We start from the raw sequence: 20527 nt of genomic DNA, 5'->3' as shown, positions 1-20527 counted from the left end.
TAGGTTTGTACTTCCTTTGGCTCTTTTATATTAATGAAGTTCAGATATTTAAAGTAATTATTCAGATATTATTGTAGCTATCTAGATAGGGCAGATTCTATTTATTATTTCAGTTAAGAATCTAGTACTAGGGTGGAAAAGCCACTGGAGCTCCTTATAGAGAATATGAATGAACTCCAGTCATGTAACAATTGCTTATTAATACTTGTATCATAGACAGGTATCCATGTGGCTGTATTTTTAATCCTTACCCAAGGATATTTTTCCCATTGATTTTTTTTCCTTTTTTTTTTTTTTTTTTTTAGAGAGAGTGGAAGGGAGGGTTGGAGTGTGAGAGAGCAACATCAATGTGAGAGAAACACAGCGATTGGTTGCCTCCAGCACAAACCTCAATTAGGGCCGGGGATCAAACCTGCAACCCAGGTACATGCCCTTGACCCCGAATCGAACCTGAGAGTCTCTGGTGCACAGCCGACACTCTAACCACTGAGCAACACCAGCCAGGGCAATGTGGCTGTATTTTTGTATTTGCATAAAGTAGACCTACAACTTTGTTAGCATACTATTTCTACCTTTTTGGTTGTTGTTAATCCTCACCTGAGGATATTTTTCCACTGATTTTCAGAGAGAGTAGAAGGGAGAATACATATCGTTTAGTTGCCTCCTGCATGAGGATCGAGGTAAGTGATTTTGACCAGAATCAAACCCCAGACCCTTCAGTCCTTGGGCCAACACTCTATTCACTGAGCCAAATCAGCTAGGACTTATTTCTACTTTTTAATGACAGAATTTGAAACTTGGTATCTTCAGAGTGTTCACAAAAAGCCCAGTGAATACTAGGTCAAGTTTGAGAACCTCTCTCTGATTCATTAACACACTAGAGGCCTGGCGCATGAAATCCGTGCATGGGTGGGGTCCCCAGGCCTGGCCTGAGATCAGGGCCATTCTTCCCCAGCTGCTGGCAACTGGCCCCGCCCCCCGTGGCCGCCCTCTGTGTGGGGCGACCGGCAGGATGATCAGTGCCCTGGTGCGGCCTGCATCTGCCACCACCCACCCCCAGTTCCCAGTTCCCCATCGGGAGATTGGAGCCTGCCAGCTGGGGTGAGAGACCAAGAGGTTGGCTGGCAGGCCTTGATTGGTCAATCAGGGTCTGCAGGCTGGGGGCAGCTCCTGCATTGAGCATCTGCCCCCTGGTGGTCAGTGCGCATCATAGCTGACCAGTCGTTCCACCATCGGTCGATTTGCATATTACGCTTTTATATATATACTAGAGGCCTGGTGCATGAAATTTGTGCATGGGGGAGGGGAAGTGGTCCCTCAGCGCAGCCTGCACCCTCTCCAATCTGGGACCCCTCGAGGGATGTCCGACCGCCCGTTTACACCTGATCCCACCTGGACAGTTGGACATCCCTCTCACAATCCAGGACTGCTGGCTCTCAACCGCTCGCCTGCCTCTGCCTGATTGCCCCTAACCGCTCCTGCCTGCCAGCCTGATCACCGCCTAACCACTCCCCTGCCAGCATGATCAACGCCTAACTGCTCCCCGGCTGGCCCGATTGCCCCTAACTGCCCTCCCCTGCAGGCTTGCCTCCCAACTGCCCTCCCATGCAGGACTGGTCCCTCCCAACTGCCCTCCCCTGCTGGCCTGGTCTCCCCCAACTGCCCTCCTCTGCTGGCCTGGTCTCACACAACTATCCTCCTCTGCCAGCCTGGTCACCCCCAACTGCCCACAACTGCCCTCCCCTGCCAGCCATCTTGTGGCGACCATCTTGTGTCCACATGGGGGCATCCATCTTTGACCACATAGGGGCAGCCATCTTGTGTCTTGGAGTGATGGTCAATTTGCATATTACTCTTTCATTAGATAGGATATAGATAAGTGAGGCAAATCTTATTTGTCTTGAAAAATAACATACTGTTACAAAATTAACAAGATACATTTGGCAGCAATTACATTCATTCAAATGCAAACCCTTAATTAAGATAAATTACTTTTTAAAGATTCTCATATAATGTGAACTTCTTCTTCAATAGGTACAGATAACAAACACTTCACAATGTTTATGAACTACACTCCCTGGATCCTTTTACAAACACTTATTTGTAAGAATTAACAGAATTTCTAATATTTACCCAACAAAATAGGTCCCATCTTGCCACTTTTCACTGAATAGCCCTAAACATAAATGTTCAAGGCTCATACAAAAAATTGAAAGTAATCATTTAAACTTTACTACTTTGACTACTGTTAGTACTTTTAAGACTATCCTATATAATAAAAGGCCAGTGACCATAAAGGCGGAACGACTGGAATGACCGATCGAACAGTCGCTATGAGGTGATTGACCACCTCTCAGTCCTTCCACACAGACCGCAGGCTCCGATCACTGGATGGCCAATGGGGAACCATGGGGAACTGGGGTGGGTGGAGGCAGTGGGGCGGGATTGGGGACTGGCAAATGGGAAGAATGCCGACCTCTTGGTTCCGCCCGCAGGCTCAGATCAATCGACCGGCCAACAGGGAACCAGGGTGGGTGGAGGCAGCAGGGCATGACTGGGTACTGGCGAGCGGGCGGAAGATGGCCCTGATCACAGGCTAGGCCTAGGGACCATAGTTGTGCATGATTTCGTGCGCTGGGCGTCTAGTCTATATATAAAAGCCTAAGCGACCATTATGACCGGACGATAGCTATGACATGCACTGACCACCAGGGTACAGGCACTCAACACAGGCACTGCACCCTGGTGGTCAGTGCACTCCCACAGTCAACTTCCCACGGTCCCTACCCCTAGCCGGCCAGCCCCAATCAGCCCCAATGGGCCCCGATTGGGACCGGGCGAAAAGGCCCCAATTGGCCCCAATTGCCGGCCAGGCCAAGGGACCTCCACCCATGCACAAATTCATGAACCGGGCCTCTAGTCCTATCCTATCTAATAGAAGGGTAATATGCAAATTAACCATCACAAAGATGGTGGTGCCCATAGCCACAAGATGGCGGTGCCCAGTCCTCTCAGCCCCGCCGGAGTCCCCCAGTCCTGGGGGGCGGTCGCTGAGTGGGCAGCGTGAGTGAACTGGCAGAATGCTTGCTTTGGCAACGAGGCAAGTGTTCCACCCCGGCCATGGAGTGGCTGGGGGGGACACTTGCGTCGTCGCCCCGGTGACAAGGTAAGCGTTCTGCGCCTGGCCGTGGATGGGCCTCTGAACCGTGGAGAGCCTCTGGGCAGCGGGCGCGGAGCGGCAAAGCCCTGCAGAGAGCTACTGGCTCATGGATTCGTGCGCAGGGCTACTAGTTGATACATAAGAGGCTTTGCAATATATCCTAACTTAAAAAAAAAAAAAACACTTTAGTGGATAATCTATAATCAGTAGTAACCTCCTTTTATTTTATTTTATTTATTTTTTTAATATATTTTATTGATTTTTTACAGAGAGGAAAGGAGAGGTATAGAGAGTTAGAAACATCGATGAGAGAGAAACATTGATTCAGCTGCCTCTTGCACACTCCCTACTGGGGATGTGCCCGCAACCAAGGTACATGCCCTTGACCGGAATCGAACATGGGACCCTTGAGTCCGCAAGCCGACACTCTAGCCACTGAGTCAAACCTGTTAGGGTCTGAGATCTTTTTAACTTTCAAATATTTTCATAAAATAATATTAAATTGTTTAATGTCAAAATTTCATTTACTAGAAAACGTCATCAGGTTTGACATACAATAGGAAAGGCTTCTAACATTTAAATATCTTAGCTTACAATTACATGATCATTTCACATATCTTGGTTTTCAAAGCTTAAATATGTAAATAACTTGACAATAAATATCTGTTTTATTTATTGTGAAACAAATAAAATCATTAGATAAATACACATTAAGAAGTTGTATCTAAAGTATTAAAATATTAATTGTATAATTCATTAGGGGGAATTTACCCTAATGTAAAAAAGGCTTCAATAAAGCGGTTTCTATTTATTTTTTTAGAATACAATAGTTTAATTTTATTCACATCTTGTTGCCATTATTAAAGGTTAATTCATAAAAACGTTGCTATTTTTAAAAATATGTATATATTTTTATTGATTTCAGAGACAGACAGAAACATCAATTATGAGAGAATCACTGACTGGCTGCCTCCCACAAGCACCCCACCGGGGACCAAGCCCCAACCTGGAATCGAATTGCGACCTCCTGGTTCATAAGTAGACGCTCCACCACTGAGCCATACAGTTTGGGCCATTTTTGCTATTCTAATATCCTTTGCCTGTCATCATCTCTTACAAATTCCTACCACATAGCAGAAAGTTACATTGCAAGTTATATTACAAGTTATATTGCAAAGGAAGTACATTAAGCACTTTTGAAACCTTTAAAATACGGCTTATGAACAATTTTACACAGCAGGTTACATAAAAACATGTTACATATTAACAGATCTATGGTACCATATGGACAATCAGATTTCCTTGACATTAAAGATGGAGTTGGCATTTTTGTCAAGAAGATATTTTAATAAAGCTGTTTTAAAAAGTTACAAGTAGAGAAACCAAGATGGCAGCATAGGTAAACACCTGAACTGCTGCCTCGCACAACAACTTCGAAACTACAACTAAAAGACAAAACGGACATCATCCAGACCACAGGAAGGCTGGCTGAGTGGAAATTCTACAACTAGAAGTAAAGAGAAAAGCACACTGAGACTCAAAGGAGCTGCGGAAGTAAAGGCAGAGGTACGGAGGCGCACGCGTGGAGACTGCTGGCAACTGAGTATGCGGCTGTCTTTTTGAAGCAGGAGGGAGACACAAACTCCCAACTGCTCTGAACTCCAGTTCCGGGCAAGACTCTGGGGACCCAGACTCATACGTGGAGAAACTGGACTGTCTGGCATCAGGCGGAACTCGAGGGCGACTTGCTCTCAGAGGTGTTTGCAGCGATTACGTCATTACCACGGGACACTGAGACCCAGGGGCTTCTTAGGACAGGGCTGAGGGGAAGCCACTGCTATTTGCTCTGCCCTGAGACTCCGCCCCATCCAAGCTGTGCGCAGAGGCTTTTGCATATGAATGGCCTGGCCCTTTGCAATCTAAAATTACCTATCAAACTGCAGCTGGGTCAGAGAGACCCAGAACATCCAAAAGAAGGCCCAAGGCCCCACAGCAGCTTGCACTGCTTCACATCTGGGCCTCATCTGGGCACCTCCAAACCCCAAACAAAGAAGAGGAATCTGCAGATCTCTCCATAGCTCCTGCTGGGTGGCCTCAGGCAGAGGCTAAATTAGCACCTCCTTGGAGATCCAAGAGCCAGTGTACCCAGTGGTCAGAGTGGGACCATCCAAATTACAACTCCTCAGATCCATAAGGGGCACACTCAGGGGGCAGACTCAGTGAGAACCAAAGCCCCACTGAAGCAAGTCTAGCCTCATAAGGGTGTCTCCAGCACAGGAGTTCTCCCATTGTAGACACAGCTGATCCCCACAGCCAATTGGCCTGGATGTCAATTCCTCCCAGTGATACCAACAACCATCAAGGCTTAACTACAATAAGACTGTGCATACAGCCCACAAAGGGGTGCACCAAGAGTGTCCACCTCAGGTAACTGGGGAGGATAAACCACTGGGCCCTATAGGACACCTAGTACACAAAGCCACTCTATCAACTCAGGGAAGCAGCCAAAATGCGGAGACAAGAAACAGGTCACAAATGACAGAAATGGAGGAAAGCAAATGACTGGATATAGAGTTCAAAACCACAGTTATAAGGTTTTTCAAGAATTTCCTAGAAAAGGCTGATAAATTTAGTGAGACCCTCGAGGATATGAAAAAGGAACAACTAGAAATTAAACATACACTGACTGAAATTAAAAATAATATAAAGAGATCCAACAGCAGACTAGAGGATCCCAAAAATCAAGTCAAAGATTTGAAATACAAAAAAGTAAAAAACACCCACCGGAAAAGCAAAAAGAAAAAAGAATCTAAACATATGAAGACAGTGTAAGGAGCCTCTGGGACAACTTCAAGTGTACTAACATCCGAATTATGGGGGTGCCAGAAGAAGAGAGAGCAAGATACTGAAAACCTATTTGAAGAAATAATGACAGAAAACTTCCCCCACCTGGTGAGAGAAATAGACTTACAGTCCAGGAAGCACAGAGAACCCCAAACAAAAGGAATCCAAAGAGGACCACACCAAGACACATCATTATTAAAATGCCAAGAGCAAAAGATAAAGAGAGAATATTAAAAGCAGCAAGAGAAAAGCAGTTAGTTACCTACAAGGGAGCACTCATATGATTGTCAGCTGATTTCTCAACAGAAACCATGCAGGCCAGATGGGAGTGGCAAGAAATATTCAAAGTGATGAATAGCAAGAACCTACAACCAAGATTACTCTATCCAGCAAAGCTATCATTCAGAATTGAAGGTCAGATAAAGAGCTTCATAGATAAGAAAAAGCTAAAGGAGTTCATCACTGCCAAATCAGTATTATATGAAATGCTGAAAGGTATTCTTTAAGAAGAGGAAGAAGAAGAAAAAGGTAAAGATAAAAATTATGAACAACAAATACATATCTATCGACAAGTGAATCTAAAAATCAAGTGAATTAAACATCTGATGAACAGAATAAACTGGTGAATATAATAGAATCAGGGGCATAGAAAGAGAGTGGACTGACAATTCTCGTGGGTAAAGGCGTGTGGGGGATGCGGGAAGAGACTGGACAAAAATTGTACACCTATGGATAAGGACAATGGCGGGGGGGGGGGGGGTAAGGGCAGAGGGTGGGGTGGTAACCGGATGGAGGGGAGCTATGGGGGGAAAAAAGAGGAACAATTGTAATAATCTGAACCATAAAGATTTATTGAAATGAAAAAAACAAAAATAAAAATAAAAAGTTACAATTAGTATGAGCTAAAATACACATTAATTCTTTCCAATTTTAAATTTAAATCAGCAAGCAACAAATTTTATATCAGAAAAAGCTTCCAAAACATCTTACCTGTAAACAGTCTCTATGAAACCAAGCATTCTTACAACAAGGACTTCGTAATATGCTATAAGTTGGAATAGGCTCAATAAATTCCAAGCAAATGGTGCATGGTAAGGAGTCTCTATAATTATTAGGTGTAATTATTTGAACAGGTCGATGGTTCCAACAAAATGACCTAAATTATTTAAAATCAACATCTAATAAATTACAAAGCACAATTAGGATAGCATTACAATGCACATTTATAAGAGAAACTTCATTTCTATCTCTCCCATAATTAACCTACAACAGACTGAAACTTTGGCATTATAAGTCAGTTTCACAATCTATGACCATGCTTAACTGAACTTTCAAAATGTGGTAAGCCTTCCCTCACAGAATCTCAGCAACTAATATTATGTTGAGAATCCTATATAAGATTGTTAGCAACAGAATATACACACCATTGTATTAAACATTGCACAAAATTAAAGGAACTTAACATTTAAATATTTAATCATATAACAGAAAAAATGAAAATAATAACTTATTCCTAACCCACTAAATTTATTTCCATTTGTATTATCTAAACTGCAGTTTTTTTTACATAGTAAAAATTCATTAAATTGGTCAAGATCACAAGGACTAAAAGAAATAGAACACTCATGATATCTAATATCAAAATTTATAAAAATTTTATGTTTAAAGCTGGATTCAAGAAGCAGTACTTTCAGGAGCATCCCAGGGGAGCAATATTTATTTTTTTGCATTCCAAATTTATATGCCTTCAGTTTATACTAGGAGAAGTAAATATGGCTCCATGAAGAAAACTGGACTATTACTGGTAAATCTAAAGAGTGATATAAAAATCTAGAATTATATAAGGTAAAAATTTTCACTGACTATGAGTATACATTAACAGTTCCAGATTATACTCTAGAGCTGAAAGTTAGGTAAATAAGCCCATTTCAGATATGGCTATTCTTAAGACTTTGCAGACAGAAATGATTCCATAAAAGAGGCAAATCTCAAGACTCTGCAGATAGAAATGACTGCACATATATATTCATTCTCTCTCTCTCTCTCTACATATATATATATGTATATATACATATATATATATATACACACACACATATATATACACACACACACACACTGTAGAAACTCAGTGCAGCTTTGAAAAAAAATTTAACAAAGGAATTATATAATTGGAATATACATATCCATTACTGACTTTTCTTTAACCATCATCTTTCACATTCAACAGTTAACTCACGCAAAATTGCCAGTGAACTGGAAAATACATTCTCTCTGAAGTCCACACGGGAAATGATAACTTCGTTTACATCGAGGTGCAACACATCCAATTGAAGCACCACTTTTCTTGCAAACACAGCATTTCTAGAAAAAAACAAAAAAGAATAGGGGCATAACACAGAAAAATTGAGCACCATTCTATGACCAAGGTATAAATAAATATTCCTTTTGAGGAGTCTGAAAATTAATTTCATCAAATAGCACATAGCTGTGGTGATAGTATATTAAAGAAATTTCCTGAAAAATTGTTCTACCCAGAAAGAACATAAAGACACTAAAGATTCACTCCTACAATAATTTCTGATATAGGAAACATCTTTAACCTAACATGTGAATGAGAAAAAGAAGTTTCATTCAAATTTCAAATGAAAACACATAATTAGGAAATATTCACCAAGGAGAATAGTATAACAATACTAAAAGCCAATCTGTAAAAAGAAATGGCTAGGATCACTCTATCCTAACCAAATGAAAAAGTGTTAGATAATTATAATAGGTTAGTGACCCCTAAAAAGATATATTCAAGTCTTTATTCCTGGTACCTGAATGAATGTGACCTTATTTGGAAATAGGGTCTTCGTAGAAGTAAGTTAAGGATCTAAAGATGAGATTATTCTGGATTTAGAGGGGTCCCTAAATCAAATGACTGATGTCTTTGGGAGGGGGAGATTTAAGACACAGACACACAGAGGGGAAGACCATATGAAGATGGAAGCAGAGACTGAAGTTATGCTGCCACAAACTAAGAAATGCAAAGCTTGTCAGCAGCCATCAGAAGCTCAGAGAGAAGTATGGAATGGATTTCCCCTCAGAGCTTCCAGAAAGAATCAATTCTAACAGATTGATTTGGAACTTCTGGTCTCCAGAATTGTGAGACATTTCTATTTTAAGTGACCCAGGTTATGGTAATGTATTATGACAGCTCTAGGAAACAAACACAATAGCATTGGCACTGACTGAAATATAACAGTGGTATACAAACAAAGACTATTAGATGAATCAATCATTACTAAAATATAGAGCAGTACCTAAAACATCTTGGAATCCTTGAAATGTCCATTATAATGGTCACTTATGAAGAGATTAAACAGTGTTAATGCTGATCCCTCAAACACTACCAGGTCATAAGAGAATACCTTGCCAACCTGTTGCTCTCTCAGTAAAATGATATAGAGAATTCTAATTTAAGGTCACAAATGGAAATACCTCTTCAGGATCAAGAGATTCTCAAAGGTTCACAATACAGTATACTCAAGAGAGAAATCAGATGTTTTAAGAAAACAGGCCACCTCTCACCACATATTCACTATCAGGAAGTTGAGGAATTTTGATACTAATTACTCACATGTGACTCTTAGATACCCTACTGATGCCCTTCCTCCCAACCTTTTTCCTTATGTTCTAGAACCTCTATTTTACCATCAAGTCCTCTGCATCCTCAACATCTTAAAATATAGCTGCCTCCATTTCTTTGCCTCAACTAAAATAAAGGTCTCTACATGCTTCCCTTATAAAATGTCTTGAATAAAGCTGCTTGCTTATAAATATAATGGCTATACACGAAAGTCTCATTCAAATCTCAAATGAAAACACGTAATTAGGAAATACTCCTTAAATTCCACACTTGCCCAGGGGTGTAACTGAGATATGGACATGGACAGGAAGGGGGACAAGCATACCATTATTTTAATTATCTGTTGCAGGTTGTAGGCCATTACTGCATCTTCATATTTAACCTTCTCATTCTCTCACTTTCATTATTTCTACTCAGACCACGTGGGAGACCCACAGTCCTTTCCTTGCACATCATCTAGTAGCTATCACAGAGTAGATTCTCATATTATAATGAAATGAGTGAGGAGTTGAAAGTTTAGAATACTTATCTTGGAGAACAGGAGAAGGCACTGAACACAACACACAATGTCACAGAAGGGCCACAGAGCTGTGGAGATCACAAACTACTGGTCTTCATACTTGTGTAATTTTTACCTCAACCCATCATTTCAACCCAACAACTGAGGTAGAAGAATGAAAAGTGAATGGCTGGATGACTCAGGATTGAAGTTTGAAGAACAGTGAGTAGAAGTGTGTTCATAATTCTGATGGTAAATGTAGGTGAAATGATGGGTTGGTTGGAATAAGATAAGGAAGTGAAAATCATTATTGTCACATATATTATCCAGGGGCGGTTAAGTTCCCTTTCACTTGCAAAAATACAAATGCTCTAAATTCACCATATTTGACAAAAGTAAGCACTGGAACATAAAATCAAAGTCTTACAAATTTCTAGTGGAGAAACTGATGAAGACTTCCCTAGTATTGACAATATTTATAGTATTTACTATAATGAATAAAATAATTTACTTACCAGTTTAGAAGCTCTATTCACTTCTTTTCTTATGTCTTCTATTAGGAAACCATAAACTCCTTCTTCTTCTTTACCTCTCTGCCAAATTCCACTTGACATCAACTATGAATATGTTTTCAATTAGAAAATAAACTCTAAAAAACTAGTTTGGAATAAAAATTACATATCTATAATATTTTAATAAATAAAACAGCTAGAATTTCAAGTACCTCTTACCTATAATAGTTATTTTTTATGACCAAAGTAAGAGGCTACTCACATTTTCTTATTTGAAAGGCACTGTATATTAATAGTTCATATAACCAAACTAGTTTCTAAAATATTTCAGGAAATAACAGACAAAGGAAGAAAGAAAGGAAGAAAAACAAAAAATACCTATAATTAAGCTTTATGGGGAAAAAGTGGTAAATACTGAAAGGTGTAAATGTACTAACAGTAAATACTAGGGAGATAATACAGATTATTAGTGATACTTCAGGCTAACTGTAAATCTAGCTGGATTCTAAATCATATAAAGGCATATTTACAGGGAAATCTATTGAATTGTAATTAACATAAATGTTTAAATTTTTAAAAATCTGATTTTTAACTTCAGTTTAAACATGTTAAAGGAGCATGAATCAAGAAAAAGCATGGGACTGTGAATAACAAGTCCTGGCTTGCAAACCAGGCTCTGTATCCAACTCTCTGGACCCCTCAGCAAGTAATTTAATATGAATGACCTTAAACACAAAAATAAAAACACTGGACTAGATTATCAATAAGACACTTTCAACTCTAACATTCCATTGCTATTGGTAACATTACTACTCTTTCTTGTTCACAGTGAAATAGAATCTTATAAATGTTGGGTCTAGGGTCAGTATCTTTTTGAATTATTATACTCGCTAATAAAATAAGAGAATATAAAAAATTTAATGTGATCAACTTAAATATATTTAAATATTGCAAAAATACTTCAAAGTATTGACAATATCAAAGTGCTTAAAGAGGCTTAATCAATATAATATCTGCTAAAGAAAACCAAGTGATATACATTACTTAGGAATTAGTTATGGGGAAAAAATAGACTAATAAAATAACCCTCTTAATTCTATATAAAAAGTAAAATAAACTCTTAGAAAAATGAAAAAGTTTCCTTGTGTTATGTAAAATATAATAAATCCCAATTTACAAAAAAATTTGGAATGTCAATTTCATGTTTTCTTTACTCTTGCTGCAAAGGAATTAGGTTCTTAGGCCAGTATAGAAGTTTATTTAACCCATAGGGTAATTGAGACACAAAACTAGTCTTACAGAATCACCAAGGAATATGTTATATGTTTTTTCAAGGAAGCATCTAAAGAATTTTAACATGAATACTGTGGTAGACATAAAAATATGTCCACAAATTAGTTGATACTCGTTCCTTTAAGAAGTGGAGTCTAATTCCCTTCCCCTTGAGTGTGAGTTAACACTTAATGACTTGCTTCTAACCAGGAGTACAAAGCAAAAGTGACAGTGATATGTGACTGTGAAGACTAGGTCACATGATTCCATGTTGGTGTATCTATCTATCCCCTCTTTCTTTTTCTTCACTTGTTCTGGAAGAAGCCAGCTTCCATGCTGCGAACAGCCCTAAAGAGGTACCCAGAAAATAAGAATTTAAGACACAGATTCAGTGAGTCAAGAAATTGGTGGAGGGAATGGGAAATAAATGAGACCAATTTTCAGTATGAAATTATTTTTTTCTCTTTTGAGTGACCCACCATAAATTAACTTATTTCCTTTTCTACAAATATTTATTACCTTTAGTCAAAAGGTTAGGCAAAAATAAATAGGTAGTGATGGCAGGTCTTTAAAAATAAGCCAAGTAATTACAGAATGTTAGAATTTGAAAAATGAAAATCTTATTTTTACATATAGGCAAAATGAGAGCCAGAAAAGTTAAATGACTTATCTAATTCTCAGAAACCAACCATCAGGATCTAATTCTCTTCTTTAGAAGAAATCAAATTTCTAAGATTTACTTATAAATTATACTCACCAAACAATAGTAATGTACAGTGAGATTCCATTTCTCATTAATTTTCTTTTCTCCATATTTATTAGGACAATCATCATTTTTTCGACAGAAAACACAAGCTAACAGTGAAAAAGTAAATTAGATAGGAAAAATATTTTGTAAATTTTCAAAAAAAAACACCCTATAGAATTAGTGCTTTTTTTAATTGATGTATTCAATTCTTTCTGCATGAGCAAATCACATCTTACTGTTGTCAGTAACTTAAAATTTCAACACCTACTTCTAAAATAATGTGACTTTATATTTTATTCATTAATCTTTAATGATGAATTCCAGTGTATAGTTAAAATGGCAACTTGCAAGGTAACATCACTGAAAACAATGGATTAGGAGTCTTCAAAACCCCATTAAAGCAATGATTAAGCTGCCAAAAACTGTCAGAATCAATTTTTCAGAAACTTTGAAATCTTACAACAATTAGGAGGATTCTATATAAGAGCCCAGCGACCATAATGGCAGAACGACCAGAACGACTGCTCGACCAGTCACAATGAGGTGCACTGACTGCCTCTTGGTCCCCTTCCCCGGCCGGCAGGCTACCATCGCACGATGGCAAACAGGGACCCAGGGGTGGGTGGCGGAAGATGCGGGAGGCACCAGGCCAAGGCCCCCACCCCACCAGTCGCCCCACACATAGAGGGTGACCCACGGTGGGGGTGGGGCCAGCGAGTGGGCAGGAATGGCCCACCTCTCGGTCTCTCCTCTCCCCTCCCCCTGGCCATCAGGCTCCAATCGCCCAATGACAAACGGGGAACCAGGGTGGGTGGCGGCGGGGGGCAGGACTAGCCGGGGAAGATGGCCCTGATTGCAGGCTAGGCCTAGGGACCGTACCCGCACACAAATTTCATGCACCGGGGCTCTACTGATTAATAAAGAAATAAGTTGCTATATTTTGATGAGAACTTCATGGTATTTTAACTCACCCACCACCTCCCACCTCCCAATCTCCAGCTGGGCAATGGCCTTAAGTACAATGGCCCATGTTTCTGGTGTGGATTGTTCAAGAGGAGGTAATATGGACTTCGTTCTCAAAGAAATGTTACTGTTTGTTTTGACCTGTGTAGAGGCTCCCTGAGGGGATGGGCTCAGATGCTTGCCTTTGTTTTGCCTACATCAGAACTTTCCCAGGGCTGGAGTCTGACCATTATCAAAAGCATTTAGACAAATATAATAGCTACAGCAGCTTGAAATAAAGGATAATTGACAGGACAAGCAGGTGACAGACTAAAAAGCCTAGGAAAGAAGAGGTTGGAAATGGGGGATACATAGGGAAATAATGGCTTTGAAAAGTTCCCACATATAGTGAGGGAATCTAGGACACACACATGCTCAGGGCTGGGTGCATACTCAGGAAAAACCCAGAAACTAAGCTTCCACTTCTGCCTGGTCAGGAGGCTCATGAAAGCCTCTATAAAATCAAATTTAATTTTAACCTTAAGGAGGAGGAGGAGGAAGAAGGAGAAGAAAAAGGAGGAAGAGGAAGAGGAGAAGGAAGAAGAGGAAGGAAGAAGGAAGAAGAGGAAGGAGGAAGGAGGAAGAAGAAAGAAGAAAAGTAAGCCCAAAACTAGCAGAAGGGAAGAAATAATAAACATTAGAGCAGAGATAAATGAAAGCGAAAGAAAACAATAGAATCAATAAAAGCAAAGTTGATTCTTTGAAAAGGTCAACAGAACTTTAGACTGACTCAGAATAAAAGAGAGAAACCTTTAGATTGACTTAGAAAAAAAAGAAAGAAGACTCAAAACTTATGACAAAGATACAAAAATCAAAACAGTGTGGTATTGGCATAAGATAAATGGAAAGATATATAGACATATAGGTAAATAGAAAAGAAGAATCCAGAAACAAACTCATATATTTAAGATCAATTAATTTTGAACAAGGATGCTAAGACCATTCCATGGAAAAAAGAAAAGTCTCTTCAACAAATGGTGATGGCAGGCCCTTGCCAGGTAGTTCAGTTGGTTAGGGCGCTGTCTCAATACACCAAGGTTTCAGGTTTGATCTTTGATCAGAATATATACAAAAAGCAACCAATGAAACAATAAATGCATGGAGCAACAGAATGACGTCTCTCTCTAAATCCGTCAATAAAAAAATATTTTAAATAGTGCCGGGACAACTGAATAGTCACATACAAGATAATATAATCACACCCCTTCCTAACACCATATACAACAATTAAATTAACTCAAAGCATGTCCAAGACCTAATTGTAAGAGTCAAAACTACGCAACTCTTAGAAGAAAATATAAGGGTAAATCTTCATAACCTTGAATTTGGCAATAGTTTCTTAAATATCACAAGATACTAAAAACAAAAGTAATCAAAGAGAAATTAAACTTCACCAAAGTTTAAAACATTTGTTCATCAAAGGACAATAACAAGAGAGTAAAAAGATAATGTACAGAATTAAGAGAATATATTTGGAAATCATATACCTGTTAAGGGTCTAGTGTCCAGAACGTATAAGAAAGTCTTACAACTCAACAAAAATACAACCCAGTTTTAAAATGGGGCAAAAGATCTGAATAGACATTTCTCCAAGGATGATATATGGTCAGTAAGCATATTAAAAGATGCTTAATATCATTATTCATTAAGGAAATACAACCTAAACCACAATGAGATGCCACTCCACACCCACTAGGATGGGTATAATAAAAATGTAATAACACCGTAGCCGGTTTGGCTCAGTGGATAGTATTGGCCTTCAGACTAAAAGGTCCCAAGTTTGATTCTGGTTGCAGATTCAATCCCCAGCCCTGGTCAGGGTGCATGCCAGAGGCAATAAGTTGATGTGAGGTGTCTCTTTCACATGGATGTTTCCTTCTCTGTCTCTCCCCCTCCCCCTCTCTCTAAAAAATCAATGGAAAAATATCCTTGGGTGAGGATTAACAACAACAAAAGTAATAACACTTACAGTAACAATCATATATATAATCATTAATACAATAGAGGAATATGCAAATTAGCCGGGACGCTGTAATGTCACAACCGAATAGCAGGGACCTGAGGCTGCATGGCACTTGGCCAGGGCGAGGGACCTCAGGCCGCGCCCCTCGCCCGGTGGGGCTTGATGGGGGACCTCAGGCTGAGCCCCCTGCCCGGCGGGGCTTGACAGGCTGCACCCCTCACCTGGCAGGGCTTGATGGGGGACTCAGGTCATGGCCCCCACCCGGCGGGGCTTGATGGGGGACCTCAGGCCATGCCCCTGACCTGGTGGGGCTTGATGGGGGACCTGAGACTGTGCCCCCGACCCGGTGCCGGACCGGGGGACCTGAGGCTGCACCCCCCGCCTGGAGGGGCTTGACGGGGGTGGGGCTGGCAGGGTCTGGGTCTCGTGCGTTTTCGAAGCGCGTGCGGGTGGTGGGCAGGGACTTGACTCTAGGTCCTGCGGCGTGCTCCAGACTCTGACAGGAGGGAGATTTTCATAAACATTTTACTAATTTTCTTTCATCTCTGACACTTCTATTATAGAGAAAGGGCAAATAGCAATATTAAAATATTTCCTCTAATTAATTCCCTTTTAATGTGCATGAATTTTGTGCACTGGGCCACTAGTTAACAGATAATAACAAATGTTTGGAAGGCTGTGAAGAAATAGGAACCCTCATGTACTGCTAGTGTACATGCAAAATGGTATATCTATTTTGGAAATAACCTGACAGTTCCTCAAAAAGTTAAACATAGTTACTGCATAGTACAATTCCATTCCTGGGTATACATGCCAAAGAAATAAAAAATAAATATACAAACAAATATTGGTATACTCGTGTTCACAGCAGCACTGTTCACAATAGCCCCCCAAAAAGGGGGGGGGGGAGACAAACGTCCATTGATAGTTGGATGAAAAAAACAAAATATAGTATATCCATACAACGGAATATTATTTAGCTATAAAAAGGAGTGAAGTACTGATACATACAACATGGATGAGTCTTGAAACATTATGCTAAATGAAAGAATCCAAGCACAAAAGGTTACATACATGATTCCATTTATATATTTCATTATCCAGAATAGGTATATTACAGAGATGGACAAAAAGCAGACTGTTGTTTTCCAGAGGAAATGAGAAGTGGCTACCTAATGGGTATAGTTTCCTCTGACGGTGATTAAAGTATTTTAGAACTAGTGATGGTTGCACAACATTGTATATGTACTAAGGCCACCAAATCGTACATTTCAAAATAGTTAAAATGGTGAATTTTCTATTATGTGCATTTTACCACAATAATAACAATTTTAGAAAGAAGTTTGAGAAGCTCAGCTCTAAGCAAGAGCAATTTTAAGGTGCTCACTAATGCTATCCTGTGCACTGTTTCTGGCTTCTGAGGAGGTCTAGACAGAAACTGAGGGTCCCCAGCAGGGCCATACTGAACTTCCGTGTCTGCATGACTAGATTAAGCTTTACTGGACTTCATCACACTTCAAGCCACATCTAGGAAGAGCCTTATACACATCAAGTTTGCTAATGGAGGTATGCAAATAATGCTACACAGCCATGAACTACCGTTATAAACGACAACATGGATGAATCTCATGAGCTTAACGATGAACAAAAGAAGACTTCGAGTCAGTTATTACTCTTGGAAAGGAGCATGAGGACAGCAACAACAAGGATGACTTCTGGGTGCTGTTTCTATTCTACTTTTTTGTTCTGGAGGGTGGTTACACAGGATGACCCTAATTATTACCCTGAGGAGTTTGTAATTTATTTGGGGTGCAAATAGGAGTCAATGAAGATTTGTGAATTGGCAGAGGTATGACCAAAGATGTGTTATTAAAGAAAAAGGAGAAAGACTACAAGAATCTAGAGCAACTGAGATAAAAGACACAAGTGGCCAAAGAGAAAAGGAAGAGGAACTATGTAAGTACAAGATGGTGCTGCTGCCAAACCATTTTATCAATGTGCCTTGATGTAACAGTCTTACCCAAACTTCCAAACATCTCACTGAAAATGTCTCAAAACAAACAAAATTGTTCTATGTGACACTAGTGGAAATAAGGGTGAGCCAAATCTAGCTATCATCTGTGCCCATGTGATGTCCTGGAATCTTTCATATGCATTACTTGGGATAAAATATGAGCTGGAGTTAGTAATTTTGTTAACAGTATACTATATTTCTCAAGTGTACATGTAATTTAAATTTGTAATATGAGATACCAGACATTTATCTGCAATGGATGGAAAAAAATTGAGGGTTTAATATCCTCAGCAATTCACAGAAGCTCCAAAATCCAGCATCTATATTCCCACCGTCACATACATTGAAACCATCATGACAATGCTGTCATTCTCCTTTGTGAGACCAAGGCAAGATGGCAGGCTCTAAATAATACATAAGCTATCAACATTCCTGCTCATATTCCTTTCAAAAATGGTGAAGTGTCTTTTTCATAGTCCACAAAGAATTGAAATCATATGGTAAATCAGATAATTGCTTTCAGGAGGAGCTACCACACAAACTACAGGTTCTTCAGTTCACCCATATCAGGAACAGACTGCCAGTGTACAGAGAGCCTCCCAGCTGCATTTTTCCAAGGCTGAAAGAATCCACACCAGCTTAAAATCCTGCCTCTGCCTCTTTTTACTCACCAATGAGCATGCCTCTCACCCATTTCATTCCTTTCCTACGAAGTCAGGTTAATATTTTACACAAATCAAGAGTGATCTCAGAGAAATGTGCAACTCTTTCCTTTACCTCTAAATACAAATCCCAGTGTAGGTAGACTGAAAACAGAATAGGAAATATAACCAAGTATAACCAATGTTTAAATTAGCACTAGTCTTCAATTACTGGGCCACACAGATGCACGCTGACGTTTTCATGTTTCTCCAAGAGTAGGACCAGAGAAAAACTAAGTGTGCTGGGAAGAAATGGGCAATGTCCAAGCATCAGGTGTCCTCTTCTTTCCTCTCTTCTCTTTGTTTTTTGGATCCTCCCTAGGCTTTCAACTTTCAAGATGAATTCTCCCAACACCTTAACCCAAACATCTCACTTTGCTCCTTGAATTCATAGCAACTCTAAGAGCAAAACCCTCCTCCATAAGATTTCTTAGAGAGCTTCTTGGTTTTAGCCTTTATTGTATATATATGACTTACTGCCACTACTATAAAGTAGGAAATGTGTAAGATCTCTACGTTACCATCTACATTCCTTCCAGTGCACAGTTCTGATTTCCAATAAATATTAGTGAGATAAAGACATACATACATACATACATACATAAATAAATAAATAAAATTTAAAAAGGCAAATTGTAGAGTCAGGGACATGTGAGTTAAAAGACTCAGATCTACATTCTCACTGTATAACCTTGGACAGATCACATAAACACTTTATGGCTCTGTTTCCTCCTTTTTTTTTTTTAATAAATCTTTATTGTTCAAAATATTACATATCTCACTTTTTCCTCCATTGCCCTCTCCAACAACACCCCTCCCCCCAACCTTCACCATCCTATTGTCTGGGTCTATGGGTTATGCATATGAGTTCATTGGTTGATCTCTTTCCCCTCTCCACCTTCCCCTGCATTCCCTCTGTTTCCTCCTCTTAAAAATGAGGACAACAGTACCAACCTCAAACTATGTCTTAATGAGGATTAAATGATATAGCATATAGTAATATAATTAAAAGGGCGTGGCACATAGAACTGAGGAAGAGTTAGTATAATTATTATCAATCTTTCCTATCTCATGATGTTTACTTATATAGAAAATTTATACAACATACTAATAAAACAATGAGAAAATCACTAGCTGAAGAGAAAAGCCTCTGAGAATCTCAAGGTGGCAGATCAATACAAGATGGAAGGAGCTTGACTCTCTAAATGACTACATGGAGCTGAAAGGCCCTGTCTGTCCTACCTCCCCTAAATAATCCACACTGGAGTGTAACATGAGCACGTAATAAATTTTTATTGTGCTAAACCATTAAGACTTTAGGGATTACCTATAACAGTAGCAGCTAGTCTTATTTACCTTAACTCAGGGGTGGGGAACCTTTTTTCGGCCAAGGTTGATTTGGATGTTTATAACATCATTCCCAGGCCATGCTTAATTTGCCTGCTATATTTGGTTAAACATTTAATTAACTCACCCCTAATATCTTGGCAGGGTCAGACCAAATGATTTCGCAGGCCTTATAGGGACTATTGGGCTGGACATTTCCTACCCCTGCCTTAACTAATCAACAATGAATGTTATATGTTAAAAAGGTACTCTGTATATTTGTTATCTAGGCTAGTCACAAAATAGATTCCAATAAAATATTGCGAAATATCCCCACTATATTTACCTTCCGCACTCCAGTTTAATGAGATAAGCCATACCTGAAAGCCCCTTCCTCCAATCTTTTAAAAGAGTCTAGCTCTCCTGCCTTCCCTCATATAAAGTAACTGATCATATTAACTCCAGCAAATTGCCATTTGTTTATTGGACATTTTATAACAGCAGCTCCCACCTTAACGTCTTCATCCCTAGTGCCTACACTTTTTCTGTAAGTGGGCATGCAGTTATCAAGAGAAAGAGAAACACAAGGAATTAGCTTACACTACAAAAGAGGAATCCTCATGATGTATGCTTGGATGGAGCGGCATCTGCTATATACTGTGAGCCTGCAGCTTTCCATTTGTTCCCCTCCTCCCTCCATCTAGTATGAAGACCCTGAATACAGGACAGGCTAGGTTTCAGGCATGCATTTTATAAGTAGATTACTTTTGTTTTTATTTGTACTTGTTGTTTTTTAATTTTAATGTTTAAAGTTCAGTAAAATTGTTCTGAATTCATTATATGTAAGATCAT

General features: G+C 39.5%; 1 protein-coding gene across 1 annotated transcript in view; it reads right to left on the bottom strand.

Annotated features, from left to right (window-relative positions):
- G2E3 (G2/M-phase specific E3 ubiquitin protein ligase) overlaps positions 1–20527 on the bottom strand; it is a 78370-nt gene that overhangs the window by 31925 nt on the left and 25918 nt on the right. Inside the window, exons 3-6 of the mRNA XM_080663836.1 lie at positions 12679–12776; positions 10653–10754; positions 8244–8368; positions 6995–7160 (exon numbers count right to left, since the gene is read on the bottom strand). Coding sequence (XP_080519962.1) covers positions 6995–7160; positions 8244–8368; positions 10653–10754; positions 12679–12776 — 491 coding nt within the window. The remainder of the gene's footprint in view (positions 1–6994; positions 7161–8243; positions 8369–10652; positions 10755–12678; positions 12777–20527) is intronic.

The sequence above is a fragment of the Plecotus auritus genome (genome assembly GCF_963455305.1).
Source record: "Plecotus auritus genome assembly, chromosome: 1".
Taxonomy (NCBI): domain Eukaryota; kingdom Metazoa; phylum Chordata; class Mammalia; order Chiroptera; family Vespertilionidae; genus Plecotus; species Plecotus auritus.
Note: the sequence above shows the minus strand (reverse complement) of the source record. Positions and strands in the feature narration are given on the sequence as shown.